This window comes from Phyllopteryx taeniolatus, chromosome 9, assembly GCF_024500385.1.
Source record: "Phyllopteryx taeniolatus isolate TA_2022b chromosome 9, UOR_Ptae_1.2, whole genome shotgun sequence".
NCBI lineage: Eukaryota > Metazoa > Chordata > Actinopteri > Syngnathiformes > Syngnathidae > Phyllopteryx > Phyllopteryx taeniolatus.
The window spans coordinates 4,377,773-4,405,446 of record NC_084510.1 but is presented as its reverse complement, the minus strand read 5'-3'; the positions used below and the strand labels follow the sequence as shown (position 1 = coordinate 4,405,446).

Here is a 27,674-nt window from a genome sequence, read left to right as displayed (position 1 = left end):
GGAGCATTTGAAACAGAATGAAACTTCGCACATTTCCAAAGATCTATTGAAGATCTGAGTGATCTTCTGAGCTTCAACAATTAGTGTCGTCAGTTCCCAAACATTTATTGAATGTTGTTAAAAGAAAAGGTGACGTAACACAGGGGTAAACATGACCCTGTCCCAGCTTTTTTGGAATGTGTTGCCGCCATAAAATTATGTTAATGATCATTTGCTAAAAACAATAAAAGTTTTTCAGTTTGAACATTAAATATCTTGTCTTTGTAGTGTATTCAATTAAAAATAGGTCGAACATGATTTGCAAATCATTGTATTCTGTTTTTATTTACGTTTAACACAACGTCCCAACTTCATTGGAATTGGAGTTGTACGTCGGTACCATCAAGTACATAGGTGTCAAACTCAAGGCTCGCGGGCCAGATGCGGCCCGCCACATCATTTATGTGGCCCGCGAAAGCAAATCATGCTCGTCAACTTTCGTTCTTTTTGCTGAAATCTGTACCCAAATTCCAAATTGTCATAATAATAAACAATAATGTTGAGATATTGAAATTTTTCTGTTACCAAACCCTTATTCTACAGTAACTTAAACAATACTTGAACAATCTATTATCCTTGTCTTCTGATTTCAAAACTAGTTATCCCTCAATTTGTTGTGTAATAATATGATTTGGTGATTAAAATTTATATGGTTTCACTGTTCTAATGGCCCTCTGATGGAAATCATAATTGCGATGCGGCGTGAGACAAAAATGAGTTTGACATTTGATCTAGTAGAAATACATATGTAGGTACATGGTGTTTTCCTGAATTCTGGAGTCAATTTTGGAGTTACATATTATACTGGAGAGCGTATTAGAGACGAGAAACTTCGGTAAAATGTTGTGCCACCAGAAAAAGAAAAGAAAGAAAAAGACAATTGTAACTGAATCAATTTATTGTAGTATATGCCCTTACCTATTGCCTGGTATCGAAACGCAAGTTATTAAAACATACCTACATTCAAACATATGTGCGCTGCTGCAACACAGAGGGGTGTGGCAATCACAGCATTTTTTGTATCTCCATACATCTAGTAGAAATACTGATGAAAATTTTATCTGTAGTGCAAATGCAAATTCAGAGAACATTTTAAGTATTGTAATATGGCAGTCATACTATCCAACCTTAAAAATGTGGATTTTGTACAAATTACATACTGCATATAAACCAGAACACTAGAAAACATCTTCAAATATGGTGCTTAACAAATTAATTACACCACCACCACCTATTTGCCTCAGAGACCATCAAGCAGGAAGAACTTTATATGGACTCTCCATCGAGTATTTTCAGTGAGCTCTCAACATTTGACCAATTTCATAGTCACCCAAATTTAATTATTTCTTTGAGAAGTCACACATTAATCAGGAATAACATTCAACCAGGAAGACTATTTCCTTCTATTCACAAATGCAAGACAGTAACTATAATTTTAAATCTTATCAAAAAACGATACTCCATCCATTTTCTGAGCCGCTTCTCCTCACTAGGGTCGCGGGCGTGCTGGAGCCTATCCCAGCTGTCATCGGGCAGGAGGCGGGGTACACCCTGAACTGGTTGCCAGCCAATCGCAGGGCACATAGGAACAAACAACCATTCACACTCACAGTCATGCCTACGGGCAATTTAGAGTCTCCAATTAATGCATGTTTTTGGGATGTGGGAGGAAACCGGAGTGCCCGGAGAAAACCCACACAGACACGGGGAGAACATGCAAACTCCACACAGACGGGGCCGGGGACTGAACCCGGGTCCTCAGAACTGTGAGGCTGACGCTCTAACCAGTCGGCCACCGTGCCGCCAGAAACGATACTGTGCTTTACTATTTTTCTGGTGTTTTTTTAAACAAGAGATTTGACTATCAATGGACAGCAATAATAATAATAATAATAAGGCTCCTATTTTCCTGTGTGGAAATTGCACATGATGCTTGCGCGTGTTTTCTCCAGGTACGCATTCCAAAATCATACATGTTAGGTTCATTGAAGACTCTAAATTGTAAAAGGTGTGAATGTGAATGGTTGTTTGCATATACACATCCATCCATCCATTTTTAACACCGCTTATCCTAGTTAGGGTCACGGGCCGCTGGAGCCTTTCCCAGCTGACTTCTGACGAAGGGCAGACTACACCCTGAACTGGTCGCCAGTCGCAGAGCACATATAGACACGGACAACCATTCACACTCACAGTCACACCGTCACTGAGTGGGAACTGAACCCACACTGCCCACATCAAAGTCAGGCGAGTGTACCACTACACCATCAGTGATGCCTGCATATCCACATGTGCCCTGCCTACTTGTCCAGATTGTACCCTGCCTCTCCTCAAAATTCAGCAGGAATAGGCTCCCTCCAGCTCACCCGAGACCCTAATTAGGGTATGTGCCATAGAAAATGAAAGGCTGATGCTGATAATAATAATAATAATAATAACAATAATAATAAATTGCCCGTAGGTGTGAATGTGAGTGCGAATGGTTGTTTGTTTGTATGTGCCCTGCGATTGGCTGGCAACCAGTTCAGGGTGTACCCCGCCTCCTGCCCAATGACAGCTGGGATAGGCTCCAGCACGCCCGCGATCCTAGTGAGGAGAAGCGGCTCAGAAAATGGATGGATGGATAATAATGATAATAATAGGCACGGTGGACGACTGGTTAGCACATCTGCCTCACAGTTCTGATGACTTGGGTTCAAATCCCGGCCCTGCCTGTGTGGAGTGTGCATGTTCTCCCCGTGCCTGCATGGGTTTTCTCCGGGTACTCCGGTTTCCTCCCACATCCCAAAAACATGCAAGGTAGGTTGATTGAGGACTTTAAATTGCCCTTAAGTGTGAATGTGTGCACGTGAATGGTTGTTTGTTTATATGTGCCCTGCGATTGGCTGGTGATCAGTTTAGGGTGTACCCTGCCTCTCGCCCGAAGATGGCTGGGATAGGCTCCAGCACGCCCGCGACCCTTGTAAGGATAAATTATGGAAAATGGATGGATGGACACAGGAAAATAGGAGCCTTATTATTATTATTATTATTATTATTATTATTGCTGTCCATTGATAGTCAAATCTCTTGTTTAAAAAATAATATTCTGAGGACCCGGGTTCAAATCCTACCTCCCCTGTGTGGAGTTTGCATGTTCTCCCCGTGCCTGCGTGGGTTTTCTCCGGGTACTCTGGTTTCCTCCCACATCCCAAAAACATGTATTGTAGGTTAATCAAATACTCTAAATTGCCCATAGGTGTGAATGAATGTGAGTGCGAATGATTGTTTGTTTATATCCATCCATCAATTTTGTTTCCCTTATCCTCACTAGGGTCGTGGGCTGCTGGAGCCTATCCCAGCTATCTTCGGGCAGAAGGCGGGGTACACCCCGGCTGTTTGTTTATATGTGCCTTGCAATTGGCTGGTGACCAGTTCAGGGTGTACCCTGCCTCTCACCCAGAGTCAGCTGGGATAGGCTCCAGCACACCCGCGACCCTCGTGAGGATAAGTGAAGATGAATGAATGAATGAAAGAATGAATAATAATAACAATAGTAATAATTATTATTGGTTTCATTAAAGAGCTTCTACATACTGATGTATTAACCATCACAAAAGCCTAAAAAAATGCAGTCAATTTAAGGGAGCTGGCATGAAACGTGCCCTGGTGGCGGTGTAATAAATTGTCAATTCCCCACATTACTAGGAATAAGCAACAAAACGTGTGCACTACAACGTACAATGTAGAACCATTAGATACTAAGACTTCCTCAGAAAGCTAAATTTGTATATAAAGGCGACATCTGCATTACTGTCGACGTGCACTCAACGAGCATTGCAGTATTATTAACGCCCAACCGGGGGCAGTGTTGTCTCATAAGCTGCATGAAAAGAAGACGGTTCCCATTCCAGCACATTGTGACTAAAAAGGGTATTCCTGCTGATGTGCGTCATTCATCTTGGATGAGACTACAGATACTCCTCTTCTTTTACATACAGAATCTCATGGGCTGAGCTGGGCACCTAGGAAAAACAAATAAAAACAGATCCTGAGAAACAACATACACTACAGAGGTGGCAAAAGTACTCACACTGTACACTACGTACACACTCTAATGCAGTGCAAACTGTAATCATAATGTTGTTAAATTAAGACATTTAGTCAGTGTCAATCAAAACTGATTACTGTATTATTAAAGCATATTTTCCAATTCAATTAGGCAATTGCACCTAATGTTGTGTCAGACATTTCTGTGTGCATGTAGCATGAAACTGTCTCTTATGGTTGCCAAAAACGCATACAAAACTAGATCCACCAACAAGCCACGCACATGTGTACATCGCCCGCTACCTTTGAAAGATACCCAAAGTGCGTCTTAGGGGACCAAATCCATTAGATCTGTGACTAGCATAAAGAGTTAAGACAAACTGTTGGTCACTTCAACATCAACATAAACAATGGCGTTTACTATATTGTAAAAGAATCTCAGTAGACGATATAATTTCCAACTCCGTGGTATTCTTATCATTGTAAATTTTCTGTCTGAATGAGTCTCGTATCAGTTAATTCCAATTTCCTACACTGAGTTGAGCTGAGGTTGCATTCCCAAAGATGATGTACAATGTAGATGTACAATAGATTTTTATTCATATTAAAAGCTGGCTCACAAGTTTTGTGTTTTTGAAAATTACAACCACTAATTTAAATCTAAATCTAAATTCATGTACTGGCAAACAGTATCTGCTGCAGATCTAGTTATGTTTGCATTTTATATACAGCCCTATATGTTCAGTGTACCTGGTTGACTCCACCAACCACTAAAAGGCGATCTTTGATGATGATGAAGGAGGCCGAGCATCGGGGGAACGTCATGGAAGCCAATCGCTCCCACTTTTTCTTCAAAGGATGAAAAGCCTCCACTGTGTCCAGTGCAGAGGGCTCATGACCTAATCAGATCACAGCATACTCATCACATAAGTAGGTAAACGAGAAATGCATGTCATTAGATTATCATAATGTAAAGGCGAAGGAAGAACATAACATGTTAGAATTTGCAAGCTCAGACACACCGAGACTCACACCCCTCACCCTATCCAAGTGTGTTGCGGATTGGTGGCGGGGTTAGAAGTTCGTGAATGTGTACAGGCTAAAAAAATGTGCCCGCAGGAACTGAATTTGAATCATTTATATTTGAATTTGAATAGATAAACTTGGATAATTGTATTAAAAAACTAAACTTGAATAACAATTTGAATTTGCATTGTTTAATTTGAAACATTTCATTTAAAAACTGAATCTGAATACCGGGAGTATAATTTGAAATAGAATTTTGATATATTTAGTTTTTTATTAGTTTGGAACTGAAGTCCAATAAACACATTCAGTTTGATCCTTACAGACTCAGTTTGACAAATTCAATTTCAAATTAGCTGTAACAGACATCCGGGTACTGTAGGAAGAGCAATCGATCGGCGATACACAGATCTCCTCTTTGGCCAATCAGCGCCTTTGTTTTGGAGCACGCGACATAGGTGCTATCCAGAAAGTCAAATCTTCTCACCAGCTACAGTATTTTAACCTTTATAACACTATTCCTTAACCTTTGTGGAATGCATCATATGTTCAGAAAGTGACAAAAAGGTGCTTCCTTTCGAACATAGGAAAGAATTGTATTGCAGAAACTTATCACACCGACGTGACTACATTGTCTTTCAGTTTTTTCTTTTTCCCCAATAAATAAGTGTGATTTCATTTCCATTATGTGTAAACCATTTTTTCAGTCTTACCAAGTCCACCTGCTACCACCATGCGGCCACGCAGCAAAGTGGCGACAAAGTCAGCTCTCTTTGTCTTCAAGGATACTGTCTCGTCTGACTTCAGCCACGTACCTGAACCGGTAAAATACAGGATAAACAAGAACTTCTACCAAGAGATGTCATCATAAAGGTAACATACTATAATTCAGGTACAGAGCAAACAGGTCAAATGGGTCTTATCATTCTAAAAAACTGATCCTCATTGCAAATACATAATACAGACACTAGGACCAATGTGGACAGATGGATACATATGCAAATTATAAACAGTATAATGCACTAAAAATAGCTTGGTAGTTTGAAACTTTTGTACAAGAGGTACCCTTATGTTGTAGTTTTACTTGGGGATTAACTGGCGCTTGGACTGAGGAGACAACAAAATCATGTTGCATGTTGCATATTGTTGTTTAAGAGCTTGCATTGGCTTGACTTTTATAGTTTATATTATTTATTTTTGTATAGCAGAAGGTAGACATGATAAATTTTTTTTAATTCTTTCTCAATTCTCGTTTTGTGTGCTATCTTGTCTAAGCACTGAATGTATGCCAGTAAAACACTTCTCAGAGAAAACCCAGATGGAGGGGTTCGATTACTGGTGATATGGAGGCACGATGTGAGAAATTGCTGAATGGAAGCAGATTGTATGACCAAATGCGGTTGTATGTGGAAAGATATTGCTGAAGATGGATAATATAGCCATCTGTTTTGTGTTCTTATCAGCTCCTCGTCGCAAATTTCCCATTTGCAGCTCATCTCCCATCTCATCTATTCCGAAATTGGAGAAACAGGGTTTAGTGCATTCGCTGTGTGCTCGTGGAAACATGTATATTTGTCATTGTGTGTGTGTGTGTGGGGGGCACAGGAATTAAAGTCTTTTTAAAGGAAAAAACAAAAATCAACACATTACTACATACTCGGTATCACTCCCTGTTCAGCTTATTTGCCTTTCGTTCTACCCATTCCAGTCAAAATGCATAGCTCATGGTAAAAAAAATAATGCAAAGGTATTTGACCTTCAATTTCTCTTTTCAGGCTTTATTTCACCTGTTACTGCAGAGTGCATGGCCATGACTTCGATGCAACACAATATTTATTTTTATATTTTGAGGCTGAAACTTCTTATACATTTTGCCAGTGTAAAGGAAATAAAACAAAATAGAAAGGCACTGTCTTGATTACAACAATGTACACGACTGGGCATCTTCCTATATGTTTAGAAAACACTCATAATGTAAAGTATTGTACCGATATATGACATTGAATATTTCTCCATTTGGCAGATTTGACAGCACAAACGATATACATCCATAAGACTGTTCAACAATTGCAACTTTATTTTCAATGATCTGCTCAAAGGAATATCATTCAAAGTTGTTGGTAGCTGCTGTAGAAGCAACGTTTACTGCAATTGGTAATGTCATTCAAAACAAATTGAACAGATGCCAGTCAACTTTACTTGTTTGGCAACATGCCAAACAATGCCCTTTTACCATGAACTAGGGCTCAGGTGCACTTTGCTACTTTAAAGTTATTACGTAGAATACATTTGAAAACTTCATCAAAAGTGAATCAATTTTGTGATCACAAATGTATTTTATGTACTCAAAATTCACATTTCTGTCGATTATATAAATATATAATTCATGAATTAATAAATAAATATATACGGTATATAATACAGTTGAAACCAGACATTTACGTCCACTATGTAAAAAGACTTGTTTGACAACATCTGAGTTAATTAGATACACACCTGTGGATGTATTTGAACTGGGCACACATGCACTGCTTTTTTCTGAAACATCATGGGAAAGTCAAAAGAAATCAACCAAGTTCTCAGGACGAGAACTGTGGACTTGCATGTCTTGTTCATCCTTGGGTACAATTTCCAGATGCCTGAAGGTACCACGTTCATCTGTTCAAACAATTCTGCACAAGTATAAACATCATGCGAATGTCCTGCCGTCATACCCCTCAGGACGAGATGGGTTCTGTGTCCCAGAGATGAAAGTGCTTTGGTACGAAATGTGTATATCAACCCAAGAACAAAAGCAAAAGAGGACTGGAAGAAACCGGTTTTATCATCAGGGAAACATGGAAGGTGGGGTGAATGCGGAGAGAGGCAGGGAGCTTAAGGCGTACCGCACGTGGATTTACCACAGCCACAATCTCATAGGGGCCAATGAAACGGGAGGACAATTTTTTGGATTCAACCTTGAGTGATACATGCTTTGTACTGAGCCACACTTTCTGACCAACCGTGTAAGCGGGCGTAGGGATGCGGCGATGTTTGGCTTGACCAGAGAAGGGCAGCGCGGGCCTGCACTGAAGGGACTGCAAGCTCCTGCTCCTGCGATGGGAGCAGTGGAGGTTGGTAGCCTAAGGAGTATTGAAAAGGGGACATGGCCAAGGATCTGCTGGGCAGCGAATTATGGGCATACTCAACCCAGGCAAGGTGGGTGCTCCATGAAGCGGGACGAGATTGGGATATGCAACGGAGCGCCGCCTCCAGCTGTTGATTGGTGCGCTCACATAGCCCGTTAGTCTGAGGATGATAGCCAGAGGATAGACTAACACCTACACCAAGCGCTGTGCAAAACGCTCTCCAAACCTCGAGGTGAATTGGGGGCCCCTGTCAGAGACTATATCAGATGGGATGCCATGCAGGCGGAAAACGTGCTGGACCAGCAGGTCGGCAGTCTCCTTGGTAGATGGAAGCTTGGAAAGGCCCAGGAAGTGTACTGCTTTGGAAAACCTGTCCACCACAGTGAGAATGACTGTGTTCCCATTTGACGGGGGAAGCCCAGAAATGAAGTCGAGGGCGATGTGCAACCAAGGGCGTCTGGGAATGGGAAGCAGACGCAGAAAACCAGAGCTTGGTGTGGAGGATGTCTTATTTTGAGCACATACTGTGCATGCAGAGACACAGGACTGGGTGTCATCTTCCATGGTGGGCCACCAGAAGCGTTGACAGAGGAAGGCCAACTTTCTGCCGATTCCAGGGTGACAGGTAAGTCGCGATTAATGGGCCCAATGTAGCACCTGGGGGCGGGCCGAATCAGGGACAAACAGTGAGTTCCGGAGACCCCCACCAGGATCAGCTTGTTCTTCCTGGGCCTCCTTTACCAGCGTTTCTATTTCTAATGTGATTGATCCCAGAAAGCAACGGGGAGACAAGATGGGATCTGGATCATTCTTGACACTCTCCGAGGCGAACTGGCGGGACAGGGCATCCGCCTTGGTGTTCTGGGCCCCTGGGCGGTAGGACAAGGTAAACGTGAACCGGTCAAAAAACAATGCCCACCTGGCTTGACGGGAGCTCAGCCTCTTAGCAGAGCGGATGTATTCCAAAATTCTTGTGGTCGGTCCACACAAATGGGTTTTCGGCGCCTTCCAGGAAATGCCGCCATTTCTCCAACGCCATCTTCATCGCCAAGAGCTCCCGGTATCCGATCCCATAATTTTTCTCCACCTGAGACAACTTGCGAGAAAAGAAGGCGCAAGGGTGGCCCTTACCATCAGTCTGGGATTGCTGAGACAGCACCGCACCAACCCCCGCCTCTGATGCATCGACCTTAACTATGAACTGCCTCTGTGGATTCGGATGAACGAGGGTAGGAGCTGGGGAAAAAAGTTTCTTAAGCTCACAGAAGGCCATGTCGGCCTTCTCAGACCATTGGAAGGACGTTAGGGTTGATGTGAGCGCAGTGTGGCATGCTGCCACCCGACTGTAGTTCCGAATGAACAGCCGGTAGGAGTTGGGGAAGCCAAGGAATTGCTGCATCTCTTTTCTTGTGGATGGCGTTGGCTACTCAGTGACTGCAGCTACCTTGGCTGGGTCCATTTGAAGCTGCCCCTCAGCAATGACGTAACCCAAAAAGTTGGTCTTTGCAACATGGAACTCACACTTTTCTGCCTTAACAAAGAGCTTGTTCTCAAGGAGTCTCTGAAGTACTTGTCAAACATGCCGTTCGTGATCTGCGACGGAACGGGAGAAAACCAGGATGTCATCCAGGTACACAAAAACACATTTTCTGATCATCTCACGCAGGACGTCATTGACTAGTGCCTGGAAGACACCAGGGGCATTGGTCAGGACGAATGGCATTACGAGGTACTCATAGTGCCCTCTACGGGTGTTAAATGCTGTCTTCCACTTGTCTCCCTCTCGAATGCGGACAAGGTGGTAGGCTGAGCGCAGATCCAACTTGTTGAAAACTGTCGAAGGGGGGAAAAGGCAGAGTCAATCAGGGGCAAGGGCTACTTATTCTTAATGGTGATGTTATTAAGGTCACGATAGTCACGGAGTGACCAATCAGCCATTTAGCGGCCTCCCTCCTGCGCACCAGGTGGTCAAAAATCTTCATCTCCATGGAAAAGAAGAGTATGACGCACAGACGGCTGACCGTTTCTCCCATTCTGCCGTGGTCTACGAGACCAAAACACTGGACCAAAATGGCGAGACAAGACCCTAGATTGCCGTCGTAAGGGGCTGGTGCGGGTACGTATGGTTCACGCATTACTTGGGTGAGGGGGGCAGTGGGAGCGGTGGATGCTGCAGCAGGCGGTTGTGCGCAAGGTTGGAGTGAGGCAAATTGATTTTGGAGGGATGTGAGAGCTTGTGAGAAGTCACATACCCTTTGAATCAGCAAGGTGAGTGCTTGGTCGTGTTGCTCCAAAAGCATGCTCTGGTTGGGTCTAATTGTTTGGCGAAGGGGACCTTCATAGGATTCCAGCTGTGTTTGATTATACTGATTGGACTTAATTATGAAAGCTACAGAACTGTCTATATAAGACCTTACAGATCACAGTGCCTGAACTGCCTGAAGAGCTCAGAGACATAATTGTGGCAAGGCACAGGTCTGGCCAAGGTTACAAAAAAAAAAATCTGCTGCATTTAAGGTTCCTAAGAGCACATAATCATGAAATGGAAGACATTTGGGACGATCGGAACCCTTTCTACAGCTGGCCGTCCGGCCAAACTGAGCAATTGGGGGAGAAGAGCCTTGGTGAGAAAGGTAAAGAAGACCCCAAAGATCACTGTGGCTGAGCACCAGAGATGCAGTCGTTAGATGGGCGAAAGTTCTCGAAAGTCAACCATCACTGCAGCCCTCCACCAGTCGGGGCTGGCCCGACGGAAGCCTCTCCTCAGTGCAAGACACATGAAAGCCCGCATGTAGTTTGCTAAAAAAAAAAAAACCTGAAGATGGTGAGAAATAAGATTCTCTGGTCTGATGAGACCAAGATAGAAATTGTTGCCCTTAATTCTAAGTGGCATGTGTGGAGAAAACCAGGCACTGCTCATCACCTGTCCAATACAGTCCAAACAGTGAAGCATGGTGGTGGCAGCATCATGCTGTGGGGGTGATTTTCAGCTGCAGGGACAGGACGACTGGTTGCAATCGAAGGAAAGATGACTGCGGCCAAGTACAGGGATATCCTGGACGAAAACCTTCTCCAGAGTGCTCAGAACCTCAGACTGGGCTGAAGGTTCACATTCAAAAAATACAATGACCCTAAGCACACAGCTAAAATACAGAAATAGTGGCTTCAGAACAACTCTGTGACTGTTCTTGAATGACCCAGCCAGAGCCCTGACTTAAACCCAATTGAGCATCTCTGGAAAGACCTGAAAATGGCTGCCCACCAATGTTCACCATCCAACCTGACAGAACTGGAGAGGATCTGCAAGGAGGAATGGCAGATGATCCCCAAATCCACGTGTGAGAAACTTGTTGCATCATTCCCAAAAAGACTCATGGCTGTACTAGCTCAAAAGGGTGCTTCTACTAAATACTGACTAAAGGGTCTGAATACATATGGATCTGTGATATTTCAGTTTTTCTTTTTTAATAAATCTGCAAATATTTCAACAATTAAATTTTTTTCTCTCAATATGGGGTGCTGTGTGTACATTGAGGAAAAAAATGAACTTAAATGATTTTAGCAAATGGCTGCAATATAAAAAAAGAGTGGAAATTTTAAGGGGGTCTGAAAACCTTCTGTACCCACTATATATATACACATACATGCATGTACGCACACACACACTGTCTACTATTAACTATAAACTACAACTACAAACATTATGACAAGCTTTAAAGTCCCTGTAAAGGTATATCATAGATTTCCTTCGAAATACATTATACATTTGAAGATAATCGCTGAAAATTTGCAAAGACTGAGAACTGTGGTACTGCATTGTGGAGATACAGCGTTGAACTATTTTTCACCATTTTTTTTTTTTTAAGTGTGGCTAAACCAGCATCCGGCATGAGTCACCTACCACATTATTTCCGCCCCTATAAGCGTAAGTCATAAAAGACAAAGTGCTTCATCAAGTAACATGATTATTACCATCATTATTACCAATATGTTAAAAATAAATTCCCATAATATACAACAGTAGAATTCCAGGTCATACCTTGGTTGCAGTCAAAAATGTTGACGTTCTTGGCAAACTTTGAGGTCTGATGCCCTCCTCCCTGGCGCAGACCTCCCAGCAAACACAGCTTCCCAGCATTGTCCCATATCACACCTGCATATGAGCGCTTACATGACAGCATTGGAAGCGTTGTCCATGCGCGTGTGTCTGTGTCATACATCTCAAAGGCCTTCACAGGCCTCTTACACTGGCGACCACCTAAAATATTTTGAAAAAGACAATATATTAATAATGGAAAATAAACTGAATAAAGTATTATAATTAAGGGGAGTGAAGATGCATATAATTGAAAAGACATGCAGAACAATTTTATGGAACACTTTCTGCCTATAGAATCCTTATTAGTATTAGAAAGTACCTGCTACATAGAGTTTGTTGTCAAATAAATGAGTGTTGGCATCATAGCGTGGGGTTGGCATGGGAGGAAGTAGAGCCCACACATCCTTACGAAAGTCATACTGTTGAAGGATGTTACGAGGGAGCAAGTCAGCACCCATTCCACCCACAGCAAGAGCACGGCCATCTACATCCACACACAGACACACAAAATTGAGATTATTTGTAGATTTATGAAATTAATTTGCTGTAATATACAGTATGAAGTGGTTACAATATTTTTCTCAATTGTCTCGAGATCAAATATTTTTTTCAGCAAGATTAGTCCTGTTTCCGAAAAAAGAAAAAGAAAACGTCAGCAATTACAAATTACGTTGTCCTTGTCATGCATGACATGCATAGCACATTTAAACTGTAACGCAGAGAACAAAACCTCCTTTTAAGTCTCCTAAAGTCTAAACACATTTTCTCCTTTACACACATTTTGTGATTCAAAATGACACTTTTTAAATGCACTGAACACCGTTCTCTTCTTAAAACAAGTCACATGTTGGCCATTTCCAAATATTCCCATACAAAATGACACTCCATGAGCATTTTGGCCAATGTACAGTATGTGCCACCTGGCCAAACACTTCCATGGTTAATTGTTACCACTTCAATCAGAAAGTAGCCTAAGCACTATGAAAAACCACAGATAACTTTTTTTTTTTACAACAGTGGAAAATTTAGTAAGAGGAAGAGGGAGATTGAGAATGAGCGTGGGAGGAAGAGTGAGAGGCAGAAGTAGAACTGGTAGAGGAGTTAATGGTCAAAGAAGACAACAACTTTGAAATTAATTCAGAGCAACATTATATGATCATGTCATCAACCATGGGCTGACAATGCATGTGGCTGTTTAGCCTGTGCCATCCGGACAACTGGAGTGGTGGTAATATCGCAATGTGCGCTGCCATCTCCAATAGGCAAGATGTCCTCCACAGTCATGACACTCTTTCCTTGGACCATACAACACAGTCCATATTCTCACATTTTTGGACAGACTCCACGTCATTATAATTTTTTGGTCCCATGTAGCCAACTTTTCATTGACTTGTTCTTGCCAAGTTTGCTTCAAATGCAGCACAAAGTTTTACACAACATTCTGTACAAACATTTTGGACCGAGAGAGGAAGCTGCTGTAATAGAAGAATGTGTAAACACTATAACTTTTTTGCCTGGAGGCAAGACTGCCAAATACCAGTCACTATGCAGCCCACATGGACTAATTTGACCCAAACGTTTTAAAAACTTGTATTCATTTTGAAGAGGTAAGCCTCGTTAGCCGAGGATTCATTAGCTGATCTCTGAAAAATAATGATTCAATAAATTTTATCATTTAGTCGATTTTGTGACGGACTATCTCCCTAAAAATACCTTGTTTGTTTTCGTTTACCTCTATTGATAATTTTGTCGGGCGGCACGGTGACCGACTGGTTAGCGCGTCAGCCTCACAGTTCTGAGGACCCACCTGTGTGGAGTTTGCATGTTCTCCCCGTGCCTGCGTGGGTTTTCTCCGGGCACTCCGGTTTCCTCCCACATCCTAAAAACATGCATTAATTGGAGACTCTAAATTGCCCGTAGGCATGACTATGAGTGCGAATGGTTGTTTGTTTGTATGTGCCCTGCAATTGGCTGGCAACCAGTTCAGGGTGTACCCCGCCTCCTGCTCGATGACAGCTGGGATAGGCTCCAGCACGCCCGCGACCCTAGTGAGGAGAAGCGGCTCAGAAAATGGATGGATAATCCATACTCTATATAATATATTAAAATAATAGAAATTGAAAACAAAAAACAATAAAGACAAATAAAAAAACTCTTGTTTCCTCTCACTACCCCAAAACATTCATGGTAGTTTAATTGAAGACTCTAAATTGCCCATAGGTGTGAATGTGTGTGCCAATGGTTGTTTGTCTATGTGTGCCCTGCGATTGGCTGGTGACCAGTTCAGGGTGTACCTCGCCTCTCACCCAGAGTCAGCTGGGATAGACTCTCGCAAGCAACCATAGTGAGGATAAGCAGTATGTAAAATGTATGGTTGGATGGCTAAAAATGTGGCAATGCTTTTAGCCATATTGTCTGTTAGTCTGTAGTTGTCTAGAAAATCGTCCCATTATTCTGGCCTTTAGGAAATAGAAATACATTTTGTATTTGTCTGATTTCATGTCACAGTCAGGAAAAAAACCCATTAAATTTCATTCATTCGTTTTATTTTCAACATTGATTCAACAGTCATTTTATAGCTAATCGTTTGCTGTAGACGAAAGTCACGATAAAACCTTGTTTTTCACAGATTACAAAGAATATATTCCCTTGAGTACTGTTATATTACCTGTCTGTATGTGTTATTATGATGTTTGTGTGTGAATATTCGTTATTTGAAGGGAAATCCCTCCCGTAACCAAATGCTAATATTAGCTAGCCAGTCCATGAGGTTTTCCATTGACTGTAAGCATTAAGCTGGCGATTTCTACAACAATGTGTGTCTTGTATTTAAATAGAAAATGTGTGTAATTATTTTTCCTGTGTACTTAGTTTTACAGTAGACTTCAACTGGGTATCAATAAACAGCTTAAAGCATGCTCACGGAGGGCAGAATAACATTCTACAGGCTGCAAAGTACGAGCTGTTGCATGACACTAGCAGCATTAGCTTCGTTAGTGTTGGCTATCATTTTAAAGCTAACCCGAAATCGTGTGCATTTATTGAGTCAGGCGGTGCTGGTTGCGGTTTCTCCTTGCGTCATCACAACATCCCTGTCTTGGACGGGATGTTCGATGCTAAAACAATTTCAGACGGACACACACAATGCAGTTTTGGGCCATTTTCAGTGAGTGAACATTTTCTGTGACTTAGAAATTTGTCCTGGCCCACTGTCTATACATCGGTGGTGTCCCGACACAGCAGCGTAATGGCCCTGGCCCACCGTTAATGTCGCTGCTGTTTATATTTCATAAGTCTCGAGAATTAATGGGATAATCTGGGATCTTGGGTATCTATCTCAATAGTTGTAGTATGCACTGGTGCACTGTTGTAGTATCTCAGGTGCACTGTTCGTGCTAAAGTGAATAACATGTTGGCTGACTTGCGATGAATCTCGACTGAGGGGTGGAAATCCATTTCACAGTAATGTATGACTAAGATAGTAACGAGCATGGCTGTTGTGGCTGTGTATGGTTCTTTTACATAAATGTTTTAGCGAGCATACCCTTGCGAATGAAGCCAGTGTTGTGTGTCATCATGTCCCTAAGTAAATTGGTGGTCCCGTTTGAGTTTGAGTGAGCAAGCACAGTGTGTCCAAAAGCGACCATTCCTTTGGTTCCCTCATCCTGTGCAATAAAGAATACTCCCCAGAGAAATTTCCAGCGTGTCCTTTTGGACACGTCCAGAGGAGAGAGAGTGAGTATATTGGTAGAAGGATGATGATGATGGAGCTGCCAGGCAAGAGAGCTAGAGGAAGACCAAAGAGAAGGTTGATGGATGTCGTGAGGGAAGACATGATGGCAGTTGGTGTTCGAGAGGAGGATGCAGGAGATAGGCTCTCATGGAAAAGGATGACGCGCTGTGGCGACCCCTAACGGGACAAGCCGAAAGGAAAAGAAGAAGAAGAAGACGGTAGAGGAAAGAAGGAGCTTTGCCTTGATTATGTTTCCTGTGCCCCTAAATTGGGATTCTAGGAATGATGTTAGCGGTTGGTGGTCAAAATGTCAGCACATTTAAAATAATGTAACAAAAATAATGTTGACTTTTTCTAAGACATCAACTTCTAAGGCCTATCACACATTGCACTTCTTTTCCTTTTGGCCTGTCCCTTTAGGGGTCGCCACAGCGCGTCATCCTTTTCCATGTAAGCCTATCTCCTGCATCCTCCTCTCGAACACCAACTGCCCTCATGTCTTCCCTCACGACATCCATCAACCTTCTCTTTGGTCTCCCTCTAGCTCTTTTGCCTGGCAGCTCCATCCTCATCATCCTTCTACCAATATACTCACTATTTCTCCTCTGGACGTGTCCAAACCATCGAAGTCTACTCTCTCTAACTTTGTCTCCAAAACATCGAACCTTGTGTGTCCCTCTGATGAGCTAATTTCTAATTTTTTCCAACCTGGTCACTCCGAGAATGAACCTCAACATCTTCATTTCCGCCACCTCCAGCTCTCCTTCCTGTTGTCTCTTCAGTGCCACTGTGTCTAATCCGTACATCATGGCTGGCCTCACCAATGTTTTATAAATTTTGCCCTTCATCCTAGCAGAGACTCTTCTCTCAAATAACACACCTGACACATTCCTCCACCCGTTCCAACCTGCTTGGACCCATTTCTTCACTTCCTGACCACACCCACCTTTGTTCTGGACGGTTGACCCCAAGTATTTAAAGTCCTCCACCCTTGCTATCTCTTCTCCCTGTAGCCTCACTCTTCCCTCAGCACCCCTCTCATTCATGCACATATATTCTGTCTTACTTCGGCTAATCTTCATTCCTCTGCTTTCCAGTGCATGCCTCCATCTTTCTAACTGTTCCTCGACCTGCCCCCTGCTTTCACTGCATATCACAATGTCATCTGCAAACATCATGGTCCATCTGCCAGCCTATCCAGCACCACTGCAAACAGGAAAGTGCTCAGGGCTGATGCAGTCCCACCTCCACCTTAAATTCGTCTGTCACACCTACAGCACACCTCACCACTGTTCTGCCGCCCTCATACATGTCCTGTATTCTAACATACCACTAATTATAGTCTGCCATAGTCTGCCACTCCAGACTTCCGCATGGAGTACCACAGTTCCTCTCTGGGTGCTCTGTCATAGGCTTTCTCTAGATCGACAAAGACACAATGTAGCTCCTTCTGACCTTCTCTGTACTTTTCCATCAACATCATCAAGGCAAATAATGCATCTATGGTACTCTTTCTAGACATGAAACCATACTGTTGCTACTCTTTCCCATAACTTCATTTGTAAATTTGTTAAAACTTTTGCACCTTAGTTATCCATCCATCCTTTTTTTTGAGTCGCTTATCCTCACAAGGGTCGCGGGAGTGCTGGAGCCTATCCCAGCTATCTTCGGGCAGGAGGCGGGGTACACCCTGGACTGGGTGCCAGCCAATCGCAGGGCACATATAAACAAACAACGATTCGCACTGACATTCACACCTACGGGCAATTTAGAGTCCTCAATTAACGCACCATGCATGTTTTTGGGATGTGGAAGGATACCGGAGTGCCCGGAGAAAACCCACGCAGGTACAGGGAGAACATGCAAACTCCTGGGCCTCAGAACTGTGAGGCAGACGCTCTAACCAGTCGCCCACCGTGCCGCCACTTTAGTTATTCATCCATCCATTTTCTGAGCCGCTTCTCCTCACTAGGGTCGCAGGCGTGCTGGAGCCTATCCCAGCCATCATCGGGCAGGAGGCAAGGTACACCCTGAACTGGTCGCCAGCCAATCGCAGGGCACATACAAACAAACAACCATTCGCACTCACATTCACACCTACGGGCAATTTAGAGTTTCCAATTCATGCATGTTTTTGGGATGTGGGAGGAAACCGGAGTGCCCGGAGAAAACCCACGCAGGCACGGGGAGAACATGCAAACTCCACACAGGCGGGGCCGGGGATTGAATCCCCGTCCTCAGAACTGTGAGCCTGACGCTCTAACCAGTCGTCCACCGTGCCGCCACATTAGTTATTACTTTTGTAAATTTATATTTTACAAAATTTGCTCTGATAAATTATAGAATTCTATTTCTATGGTGGCGACATAGTCTGAATTTGTACGTCAAAACATGGCGTAGTCTTCAACTAAACTACTGTGGTAACTGAGCGTCCCTTCTTGTTCATTGCACGCCTTACGTAATCTAGAAATGTAACCCACGCAGGCACGGGGAGAACATGCAAACTCCACACAGTCCGGGCCGGGGATTGAACCCCAGTCCTCAGAACTGTGAGGCAGACGCTCTAACCAGTCGTCCACCGTGCTGCCTAAACCAGTTAATGGTAAAAGAAATTGTGGTGAGCTATCCATTTTCCATACCGCTTATCCTCACTAGGGTCGCAGGCGTGCTGTAGCCTATCCCAGCTGACTGGGCGAGAGGCGGGGTACACCCTGAATTGGTTGCCAGCCAATCGCAGGGCACATAGAAACAAACAACCATTCACACTCACATTCACACCCACAGGCAATTTAGAGTCTTCAATCAATCTACCATGCATGTTTTCGGACCTGGGAAGAAACCGGAGTACCTGGAGAAAACCCAGGCAGGCACGGTTAGAACATGCAAACTCCACACAGGCGAGGCCGGATATGAACCCGGGTCCTCAGAACTGTGAGGCAGATGTACTTACACGTCGGTCACCGTGGCGCCCGCTATAGCTCAATGCAAACTAAAACAAGCAGACATTCCAACAGCTTCTTCCCTCTTTCCATTAAATTACTAGAGGCTAAGTGACGCTCCATAGTGTGTTTTTATCTTTTTATGTCTCAAAAGTATTTTTTTGTCAATATTGTCGTACTAGAGCGGCTCCAACTACTGGAGACAAAAATGTTTTCGACATACTTGGCAAATATAGAGGATTTTGATTCTGATGCAGATTTACGTCTTTAAAAGTGTAAAAAAACACGCATCCATATAAAGTCTGCCGTGCTTGAATCTGGTGCGTTCTTTCCTCGTATTGATACAATCGATTACCTTTCAAAACAATTTTAAATCCATTTATGTCATCCAAGAGGACTTCAACAACTCCAAAACAGCTGTCTTAACTCTGTGTAAAGCTTCAGGACAGCGACTTCTGACGTGTTTTCGTGTTGGTATTGCGTATCGTGGTTCGAGTGTCTTTTGTCCATTTTCTGTTTTGGGGATTTAAAGAAGAATCCAAAATGACCACAAACGTCAGAATTAAAAATAGAAGTCGCTCACTTTACGCTGCAGCTGCCGCTTGCTTTAGTTGCCATTTTGTTGTTGTTTAGTCAAGTGAGGCTTCCGTCCGTACAACGCGAATCACACGCAAAGCGCCTGACTCACCAGGTGAATTGAGTCAAAGGATTTAATGAGTTGATATTGGATTGCGGGGGGTGAGTATTGCAATGCATTGATGAGTCAATATTTTTACGCACCCCTCGTAGGTGTATAAATCGATACATGACAAATGAACCGTTACACCCGTATTAATATTGTTGTAAAACACAATATTTGAGACAATATACTGTATTTATATGGGCGGCCCAAAGGCCCTTCTGTCACTTTTAAAACACGGAAATGTATTTTTAGTGTGAGTGGAAGCTAGAAGGCTATTTGCTAAACGGTGCAACTGCAATTCAAATTTTTAAAATCATGAACTCATAAAAAATAGTCGCCAAACCCCCGCACACTATGCGACAGTTCAGTCAGTTTCGGTCGAGTTGCTCGCTGTATCTTTATTTTACGACTGTAAACCAAAACAAAAATAAAACAAGTAAATTTTCTTCACAAATGTTTTGTGACAGTTGATAAAATTGTATAATGTTAATATGTGTATATGTTAATATGACAGATTACAATTTTGTTTTACCATTTTGATGTCCTTATTGTAGCATCCTATAATGCATCTACACCAGTAGTACCTTATTAAAACAGGATTATTTGTCTATCATCCAATCTACCAAAGAACACCAAACAAAACTTAAAATTTTGCACATTTTCCACAGACACAACATAACTCATTTGTGCTGCCCATTCCATAAATATACATGTTCATTCCAAATGGGGCATCAATTAAAAGGGAAATAAGTAAGACTTTCCAAAAGAATCCTATTTATTGTAAGGAAGCATTGAACCAAGACAATGTCTTCAATCCATACCTTTTACAGTGATGGACACACCCATCAGGGCTTCCCGCATGGCACTCCTCTTCCTCCACCTCCCTTCCTCAGTGTTATACATTTCTACCACCTTTAATGGTCTCTGGTCTTCTCCCACTCCTCCCACCACTAGGATCTGTTTTCCAAGGACTGTCACAGCAGCTCCAGCTCGTGGGGTGGGCATAGAGGGCAGGCATATCCATCGGTCCACCTACAAAATGCAACAGGCATTTTTTCAAGCAGTTACGTAATTAATACATAGTCTTTTAATTAATAGATCTCATTCTGAAAAAAAAAAAACAGCACGGAATATTGTTTACACTCTATTATCAGCTAATTTACATCAGTTAAAGTGTTGCACTAACATTGGCAAACCAGGCCTGTTTTGTTTTGTACCTCTGGGGAGTACAGTTCCACGGTGGGGCATGGCCTCCCTGCAGCATCACAGCCCCCCAGCATGTACATCTGCCCTCCCACCTCTGATAGAGTATGGTAAACACGGCCACTGGGCAGTCGTGCTAGTCTCTGCCAGTGAAACTCATGAGCTGAAGGCACCGCCATGGCCTCAGCAGCTTACAAAGAGGTTAGCAGTAAGGAAGAATTTGCTGCGTTATGGAGATTTGGAGAGGAGATTGATGAGGGAATGAAGTGACGGAACAGAGCTACGACACTGAGGAGAAGACCCCAGTGGAGGAGCTTTATAGTAGTCGTGACGGTAAGTGGTGGTAGTGTTGGATTAGGACAGGACAAATCTCGATTTCCTCCCCAGGGTGAACTGCTTTATATTTGGGCCCTGCAAAATAAATACAGAAAAGAAAAACAATTTACAGATAAAATATTAAAAAGTAAAGCGTAAAAACTAAAGTGATTTTGATTAAGCTCTTGTGAGTGTTGTAATACCCACTAAGGCCTGGTACACACAAGGATTTTTTTTATTTTAAAATATTTTTTTATCTGTGACAGACCCCACACATGAAGACAAAAAAAAAATAATCAGGCTCACAGTTTTGGTCATATTGTGTGTGCTGTGCTCCGATAAACTTAACACAGAACCACATACATAACGATTCTGTTCCGCCACCGGTCTCAAAAGTCTCGCGTGATCACATGTGATCACAAAAATGAAGACGGGCAGACACTTCCCAGCATGCGCCGATCTTTGCCAAGTGTCACTGAATGGAATGGAGGCAGAAGTGATGTAGATAAATAAAAAAGAATTACTTTGGAAAATACTGCTTGCCGTCTGGGGAACCCACTTTTATACAAATAAAACACACGTTTGTTTTTATTTACTGCCGTTCATTGTTCCTCAGTTAGGTCGCATCTTTCTTAGGCTACATTCCGTTCCATGTCACAATTCTTGGTGTCATGACGCGGGGAGATGTCAGCTTCCTCTACACACATGAAGAATCTTTGGTCATAAATACTGAATGCGGTCAATATTTAAGATTGTCAGCCCCGACCTGTATCGGACCGTGTTATTGGGACAAATCCACTCTTAATAGAGGATAAGGATAATCTTATACACTGTAGGATAATCTTGTTAACCATAAGAGAGTCTGGCGTTAGACGTGCTTGGTCGGGAAGGGGCAGATTCAGGACAAAAACAGCCCGATTCGCTTTAGGTGTGTACCGGGCCTAAGACTGTCTAGTCAGAGCCATGATGAGCTCTAATCAAACATAATGCCTTAACAAAGTAATAATATTTATGTTAAGATATCAGGCAATCAATTAATGTTGCAATGTTCATTACTGTTGCTGTAGTATAAAGTGGTGCAGAAACATTGTAAATGAGAAACTTCTCAATTGCCTTACCTGGATAAATGAAGGAAAAACCACACTGAATAAAGTTATTTCACCCCCTCTTCGTTTGGCATGAGGCATTATTATCGTAAGCGTGCTTCATTATTACATATTACTGCAACGTTAAACATGTTACAACTACAAGGGAGGCACATTACAGTATGTATGCAAATATCACAAAAACCCTTCGCTCTGGAAAACACCATAGGACATTAAAGACTAGAACCAAAAGGCAGGATTCGAGACTGCTACCAAATTGGTCACATACAACAGTGGTTCCCAACCTTTTTTGTACCACCGACTGGTTTAGACGAGGCATTATATATATATATATATATATATATATATATATATATATATATATATATATATATATATATATATATATATATATATATATTTTTTTTTTTTTTTTTTGAACGTCTCGTGCTGGACCACATCAAGAGTGTCACAGGTACCCTGCTGGACCCCCTGCAGTTTGCCTACCAAGCGAACAGGTCTGCAGATGATGCAGTCAACATGGGACTGCACTTCATCCTAGAACACCTCGACAGTGCAGGGACCTACGCGAGGATCCTGTTCGTGGACTTCAGCTCAGCGTTCAACACCATTATCACTGAACTCCTTTCATCCAAGCTTCTCCTGCTCAGCATCTCACCTGCCATCTGCCAGTGGATTTACAGCTTTCTGACGGGCAGGACACAGCAGGTGAGAATGGGGGAGGCCACCTCATCCATATGCAGCATCAGCACTGGGGCGCCCCAAGGTTGTGTCCTCTCTCCGCTGCTCTTTTCTCTCTACACGAACGACTGCACCTCAGCGCACCCGACTGTCAAACTCCTGAAGTTTGCAGATGACACCACTGTCATCGGCCTCATCAAGGACGGTGACGAGTCTGCATATCGACAGGAAGCGGAGCGGCTGGAGCTGTGGTCCGGCCGACACAACCTGGAGCTGAATACGCTCAAGACTGTAGAGATGATTGTGGACTTCAGGAGGCTTCCTTCGCCACAGCTGCCCCTCACGTTGTCCAGCTGCCTTGTGTCAACTGTCGAAACCTTCAAGTTCCTGGGAATTACAGTCTCTCAGGACCTGAAGTGGGGGACCAACATCAACTCCGTCCTCAAAAAGGCCCAGCAGAGGATGTACTTCCTGCGGCTTCTGAGAAAACACGGCCTGCCACTGGAGCTGCTGAGACAGTTCTACACAGCGGTCATCGAATCAGTCCTGTGTTCTTCCATCACAGTCTGGTTTGGTGCTGCTACAAAAAAGGACTAACTCCGACTGCAACGGACAATCAAAAATGCTGAAAGGATTGTCGGTACCCCCCTACCCACCCTTGAGGACTTGCACGCTGCCAGAACTAAGACAAGAGCGTGCAAAATCCTCTCGGACCCTCCGCACCCCGGTCACCAGCTCTTCCAACTCCTTCCCTCAGGTAGGCGCTACCGATCAATGCAAACTAGAACCAGCAGACATTCCAACAGCTTCTTCCCTCTTGCGATCAACTTCTTAAACACCTAACCTACAATTTCATTACAACATGCTGGCAATGTTTTGACTTGAGTTTGTTGTCACATTTCTGTGGGGCCAATTATGTATTACTCGTGCACTCACTGTAGTTGTCTCGCCATGCTGCACTATTTGCATATACTGGCCACTCATGCCAGAGTAGCATCTGCTCCATTTGCACTCTGATTGAGGAGTATCTGCAACATTTGGACAACCAACATTGTCCCAGACTATCGCACTACTCGTCTCTTTAAACCGCATACACTCCTTGAAGTCTCGGCGCCCTTTGCACAATGGTCATTGGACCGGACTATTGCAATATTAGTCATTCGAACTGCTCTAAGTGCTAGAGGACTCTGCATTTTTTTGCACAATTGTCAAAAAAAATAATAATAATGTACCGGCATTACCAGATAACTAGCAACCCTTTACTGCTCAGTGACTGTTTTTTTTTCTTTTGTCAATGTCTTTCTGTCTCCAAAGTGTTCTGTAAATTGACTGTCTGTTGTCGTACTAGATTCTGATTTTATATATATATATATATATATATGCATGTTTAAATGGTTGAAAGACGCCTTTTCAGAATCAGAATCAGAATCATCTTTATTTGCCAAGTATGTCCAAAACACACAAGGAATTTGTCTCCGGTAGTTGGAGCCGCTCTAGTACAATAGACAGTCAATTTACAGAACACTTTGGAGACATAAAGACATTGACAAAAAACAATTGTGCAAAAAGATGCAGAGTCCTCTAGCACTTAGAGCAGTTCGAATGACTAATATTGCAATAGTCCGGTGCAATGACCATTGTGCAAAGGGCGCTGAGACTTCAAGGATTGTATGCGGTTTAAAGTGACGAGTAGTGCTCCTGCGGCGCACGTGTGAGAGAGATAGAGAGAGCACTGGGAACATGTCTCAATCATTGTTATGAATTCCATTTGAGTTAAAAGCGACCGGCTGCCTGCTGCAACATAATTCACTGCTTCTTCCAGATAGGACACACTATTATCAACAGCACCATCGCGTAAATGCACACCACATATGCCAACACAACGTACGCCGTTGTGTCTAGCTAGTGGCACCACGTATCTAGTGGCACCACGTATCTACATTATATTGAGCTGGCCCGCTACTTATTCATTGTAAATGACAAGTGTGAGCCTTCAACTCATCTGGACTACTGGTGAGCAAGCTAGCTACCCCGCACCTATATTACGAAGTCCTTCCCCTGCAAGTCACCCACAGTTTTTCTTTTTACACACAACATCAATGCTGCTACATTTGTCACGGGAATAAAACCAAAAGTTGTTTCCCAATTGAGATCACTAGTGTTGTCACATTTACCTTGAAAAAGTAACAGTTGCTTTACTGATTACTTGAGTTTAAAAGTAACTTAGTTACTTCAGTGATTACTTGATTTCAAAAGTAAGTATATTAGATTACAAATAACTTTTTAGTTACTTTCAGCAGCTGCCAATATAACTTATCCACAGTCCAAAAAGAGCATTACCTTAACCATACCCATTGCTTTATAATACACGCCACAAAAGTTACTGAATAACATCACCAACATAAACCATCCATCCATCCATTTTCCGAACCGCTTCTCCTCACTAGGGTCGCGGGCGTGCTGGAGCCTATCCCAGCTATCATCGGGCAGGGCGGGGTACACCCTGAACTGGTTGCCAGCCAATCACAGGGCACCTACAAACAAACAACCATTCGCACTCACAGTCACACCTACGGGCAATTTAGAGTCTCCAATTAATGCATGTTTTTTTTGGGATGTGGGAGGAAACCGGAGAAAACCCACGCAGGCACAGGGAGAACATGCAAACTCCACACAGGTGGGGCCTCAGAACTGTGAGGCGGACACTCTAACCAGTCGACCACCGTGCCGCCCAGACTGTAGCAACCCTGCATATTGTTCAAGTGTGTGTGTGAAGCAGCTGTTTAGCAAAGCTGGCTGTGGGTGATTGACGGGAAGGGGGGGGGGGGTGTTTGGGGTGGCGGGGGAGAAGCACTTACTTGTGACAGTCAGTATTTAACTAATTTAGTGCCAGAGACCTGTTAATACGTTTTCACAAATCCATCTATTTAGTGACAAAGACACATTAATACGTTTTACGTGTTTTGTTTTTTTTAAAATTGTAATAGAGGGTTTGGCGCAGCTTCACAATATGTACTGTATCAAAGGCTAAGGAAAGATTTTAGCATGATAAATCGACACTCCGTTTTTCTCCGGTTCTGGTTTTTCCAGTTGAAAATGACCCAGTTGCTTACAATATTAACCCTTGTTTTTGTCTCAGCTTGCCATTGTCTCCAGCTTTCCATCCCACGCTGCTGCTGTATCAGACATTTCGTTGCCATCTTTTAATATAACATCTAGGGCCATAATCAGCAGAAGGATATGTGACATTGAAATGAAGAGATGCATTTCAGGTTTAGGGAAAATTGTGCTTTTGTGGAAGCTATAGCATTTTGTGATCATGAAGGTCGCTTCACTCCTGAAAATCTATTTGATGTTGAAAACAGTAACATTGCAGTATGACCATGCTACTAAGAAATATAGTTAAACTAGTAACAACATTACTTGTAACGCCACCACTTCCCAACACTGCTAACTGAGGACACAATGATACTTCTCACACTGTGCTTCAGGGACCTTGCTGTTCCACTTGCTGTTAGTTTCAGCACTTTCAAACTGTTGTCAAAACATATCAAGAAGACATTTCTACTGTTTAAGGACACGGAATGCTAAAGCTAAAAAAAGCACGAACAACAAAAATTGTGCTTCTCTTGACTGTGTTCTCTCACCTTGCCATCTGTGCTGCGAACTAAAAGAAAGTAACACTTCTGTATATAGATATACGAAAGTCTTCATAACATTAGTGTCATGGTCTGTGCTTTTGTTAGATTATATTTAATTTAGTTTCATGTTTTCCTGTGTGCCCTGCGATTGGCTGGCAACCAGTTCAGGGTGTACCCCGCCTTTTACCCGAAAATACTGGGATAGGCTCCAGCACACCCGCGACCCTAGTGAGGATAAGCGGTACAGAAAATGGATGGATGGATGTTTTCCTGTGTCCCATGTTGTTCATGTCTAGTGGGCTCATTTGGTATTTGTTGGCACCTGTTATCGTCAGCCCCTCTACCCCATGTCTTCCTATCAGCTCCCTCCAGCCACTCGTGTCTTGTCCAGGTGTTCCTTGTTGTCTCGTCAGTTTGCTTGAATTTGGTTCCGTAGTTTTGATCAGTGCTTGTTGGTTCATTGTTGATCTCGATTGTCTGTTGTCTCACATCATGTTTCCTGGTCTCGTCTTGTATTCCCATAGTGTTCCTTTGTTACTTTGTATTTAGATTTTTGGACTTAGTTAATTTAACATTTACCTCCATGATCCTTGTTTGCCTTTTGTGTTGGAAATTAAAATATATTTATGGAGACTCCCCCACTCCTGCTTTGCCTCCCTGCTTCCCTGCACTTGGGTCATCCACCTTTTGCTTTATCTCAAACACCACCAAAAAACCTGATTGTGACAGGTGAACATGCCTCCTCCACCGTCTGGTATAGCCGAGTCCCATCCTTTGGCTTGATACGGTGTCTATAAGTGGAGTGGATCTTTCTCTGCTTTACTCGCTTCGGTGTAATCTTTGCATTTCTGCAAGATTGCTGAGGGATAGCTGTAATCAAAATGAATTTGGCTCCTTCTTTCCTCTAGCTTTGTGTAAAGTCTCGAATGAACTGGATTATTATGGACCGCTGCTTATCACCCAGATTCGCCAGAGCTCTCTGTACAATTGCTCGCTGTGCTCTCTCAATGCCTAGCAGTACTGTCTGGCGGATCTCCTCTAGCATTTTGTCCA

General features: G+C 43.0%; 1 protein-coding gene across 1 annotated transcript in view; it reads right to left on the bottom strand.

The window, feature by feature from the left end:
- Positions 1 to 566: 566 nt before the first annotated feature.
- The window catches only part of klhdc8a (kelch domain containing 8A), a 47,200-nt gene continuing 20,092 nt past the window's right edge, over positions 567 to 27,674 (bottom strand). The window contains exons 2-8 of the mRNA XM_061786350.1: positions 20,893 to 21,289; positions 20,497 to 20,707; positions 12,641 to 12,805; positions 12,262 to 12,480; positions 5,808 to 5,909; positions 4,819 to 4,967; positions 567 to 4,043 (exon numbers count right to left, since the gene is read on the bottom strand). Coding sequence (XP_061642334.1) covers positions 3,990 to 4,043; positions 4,819 to 4,967; positions 5,808 to 5,909; positions 12,262 to 12,480; positions 12,641 to 12,805; positions 20,497 to 20,707; positions 20,893 to 21,057 — 1,065 coding nt within the window. The 5' untranslated portion in view covers positions 21,058 to 21,289 and the 3' untranslated portion in view covers positions 567 to 3,989. The remainder of the gene's footprint in view (positions 4,044 to 4,818; positions 4,968 to 5,807; positions 5,910 to 12,261; positions 12,481 to 12,640; positions 12,806 to 20,496; positions 20,708 to 20,892; positions 21,290 to 27,674) is intronic.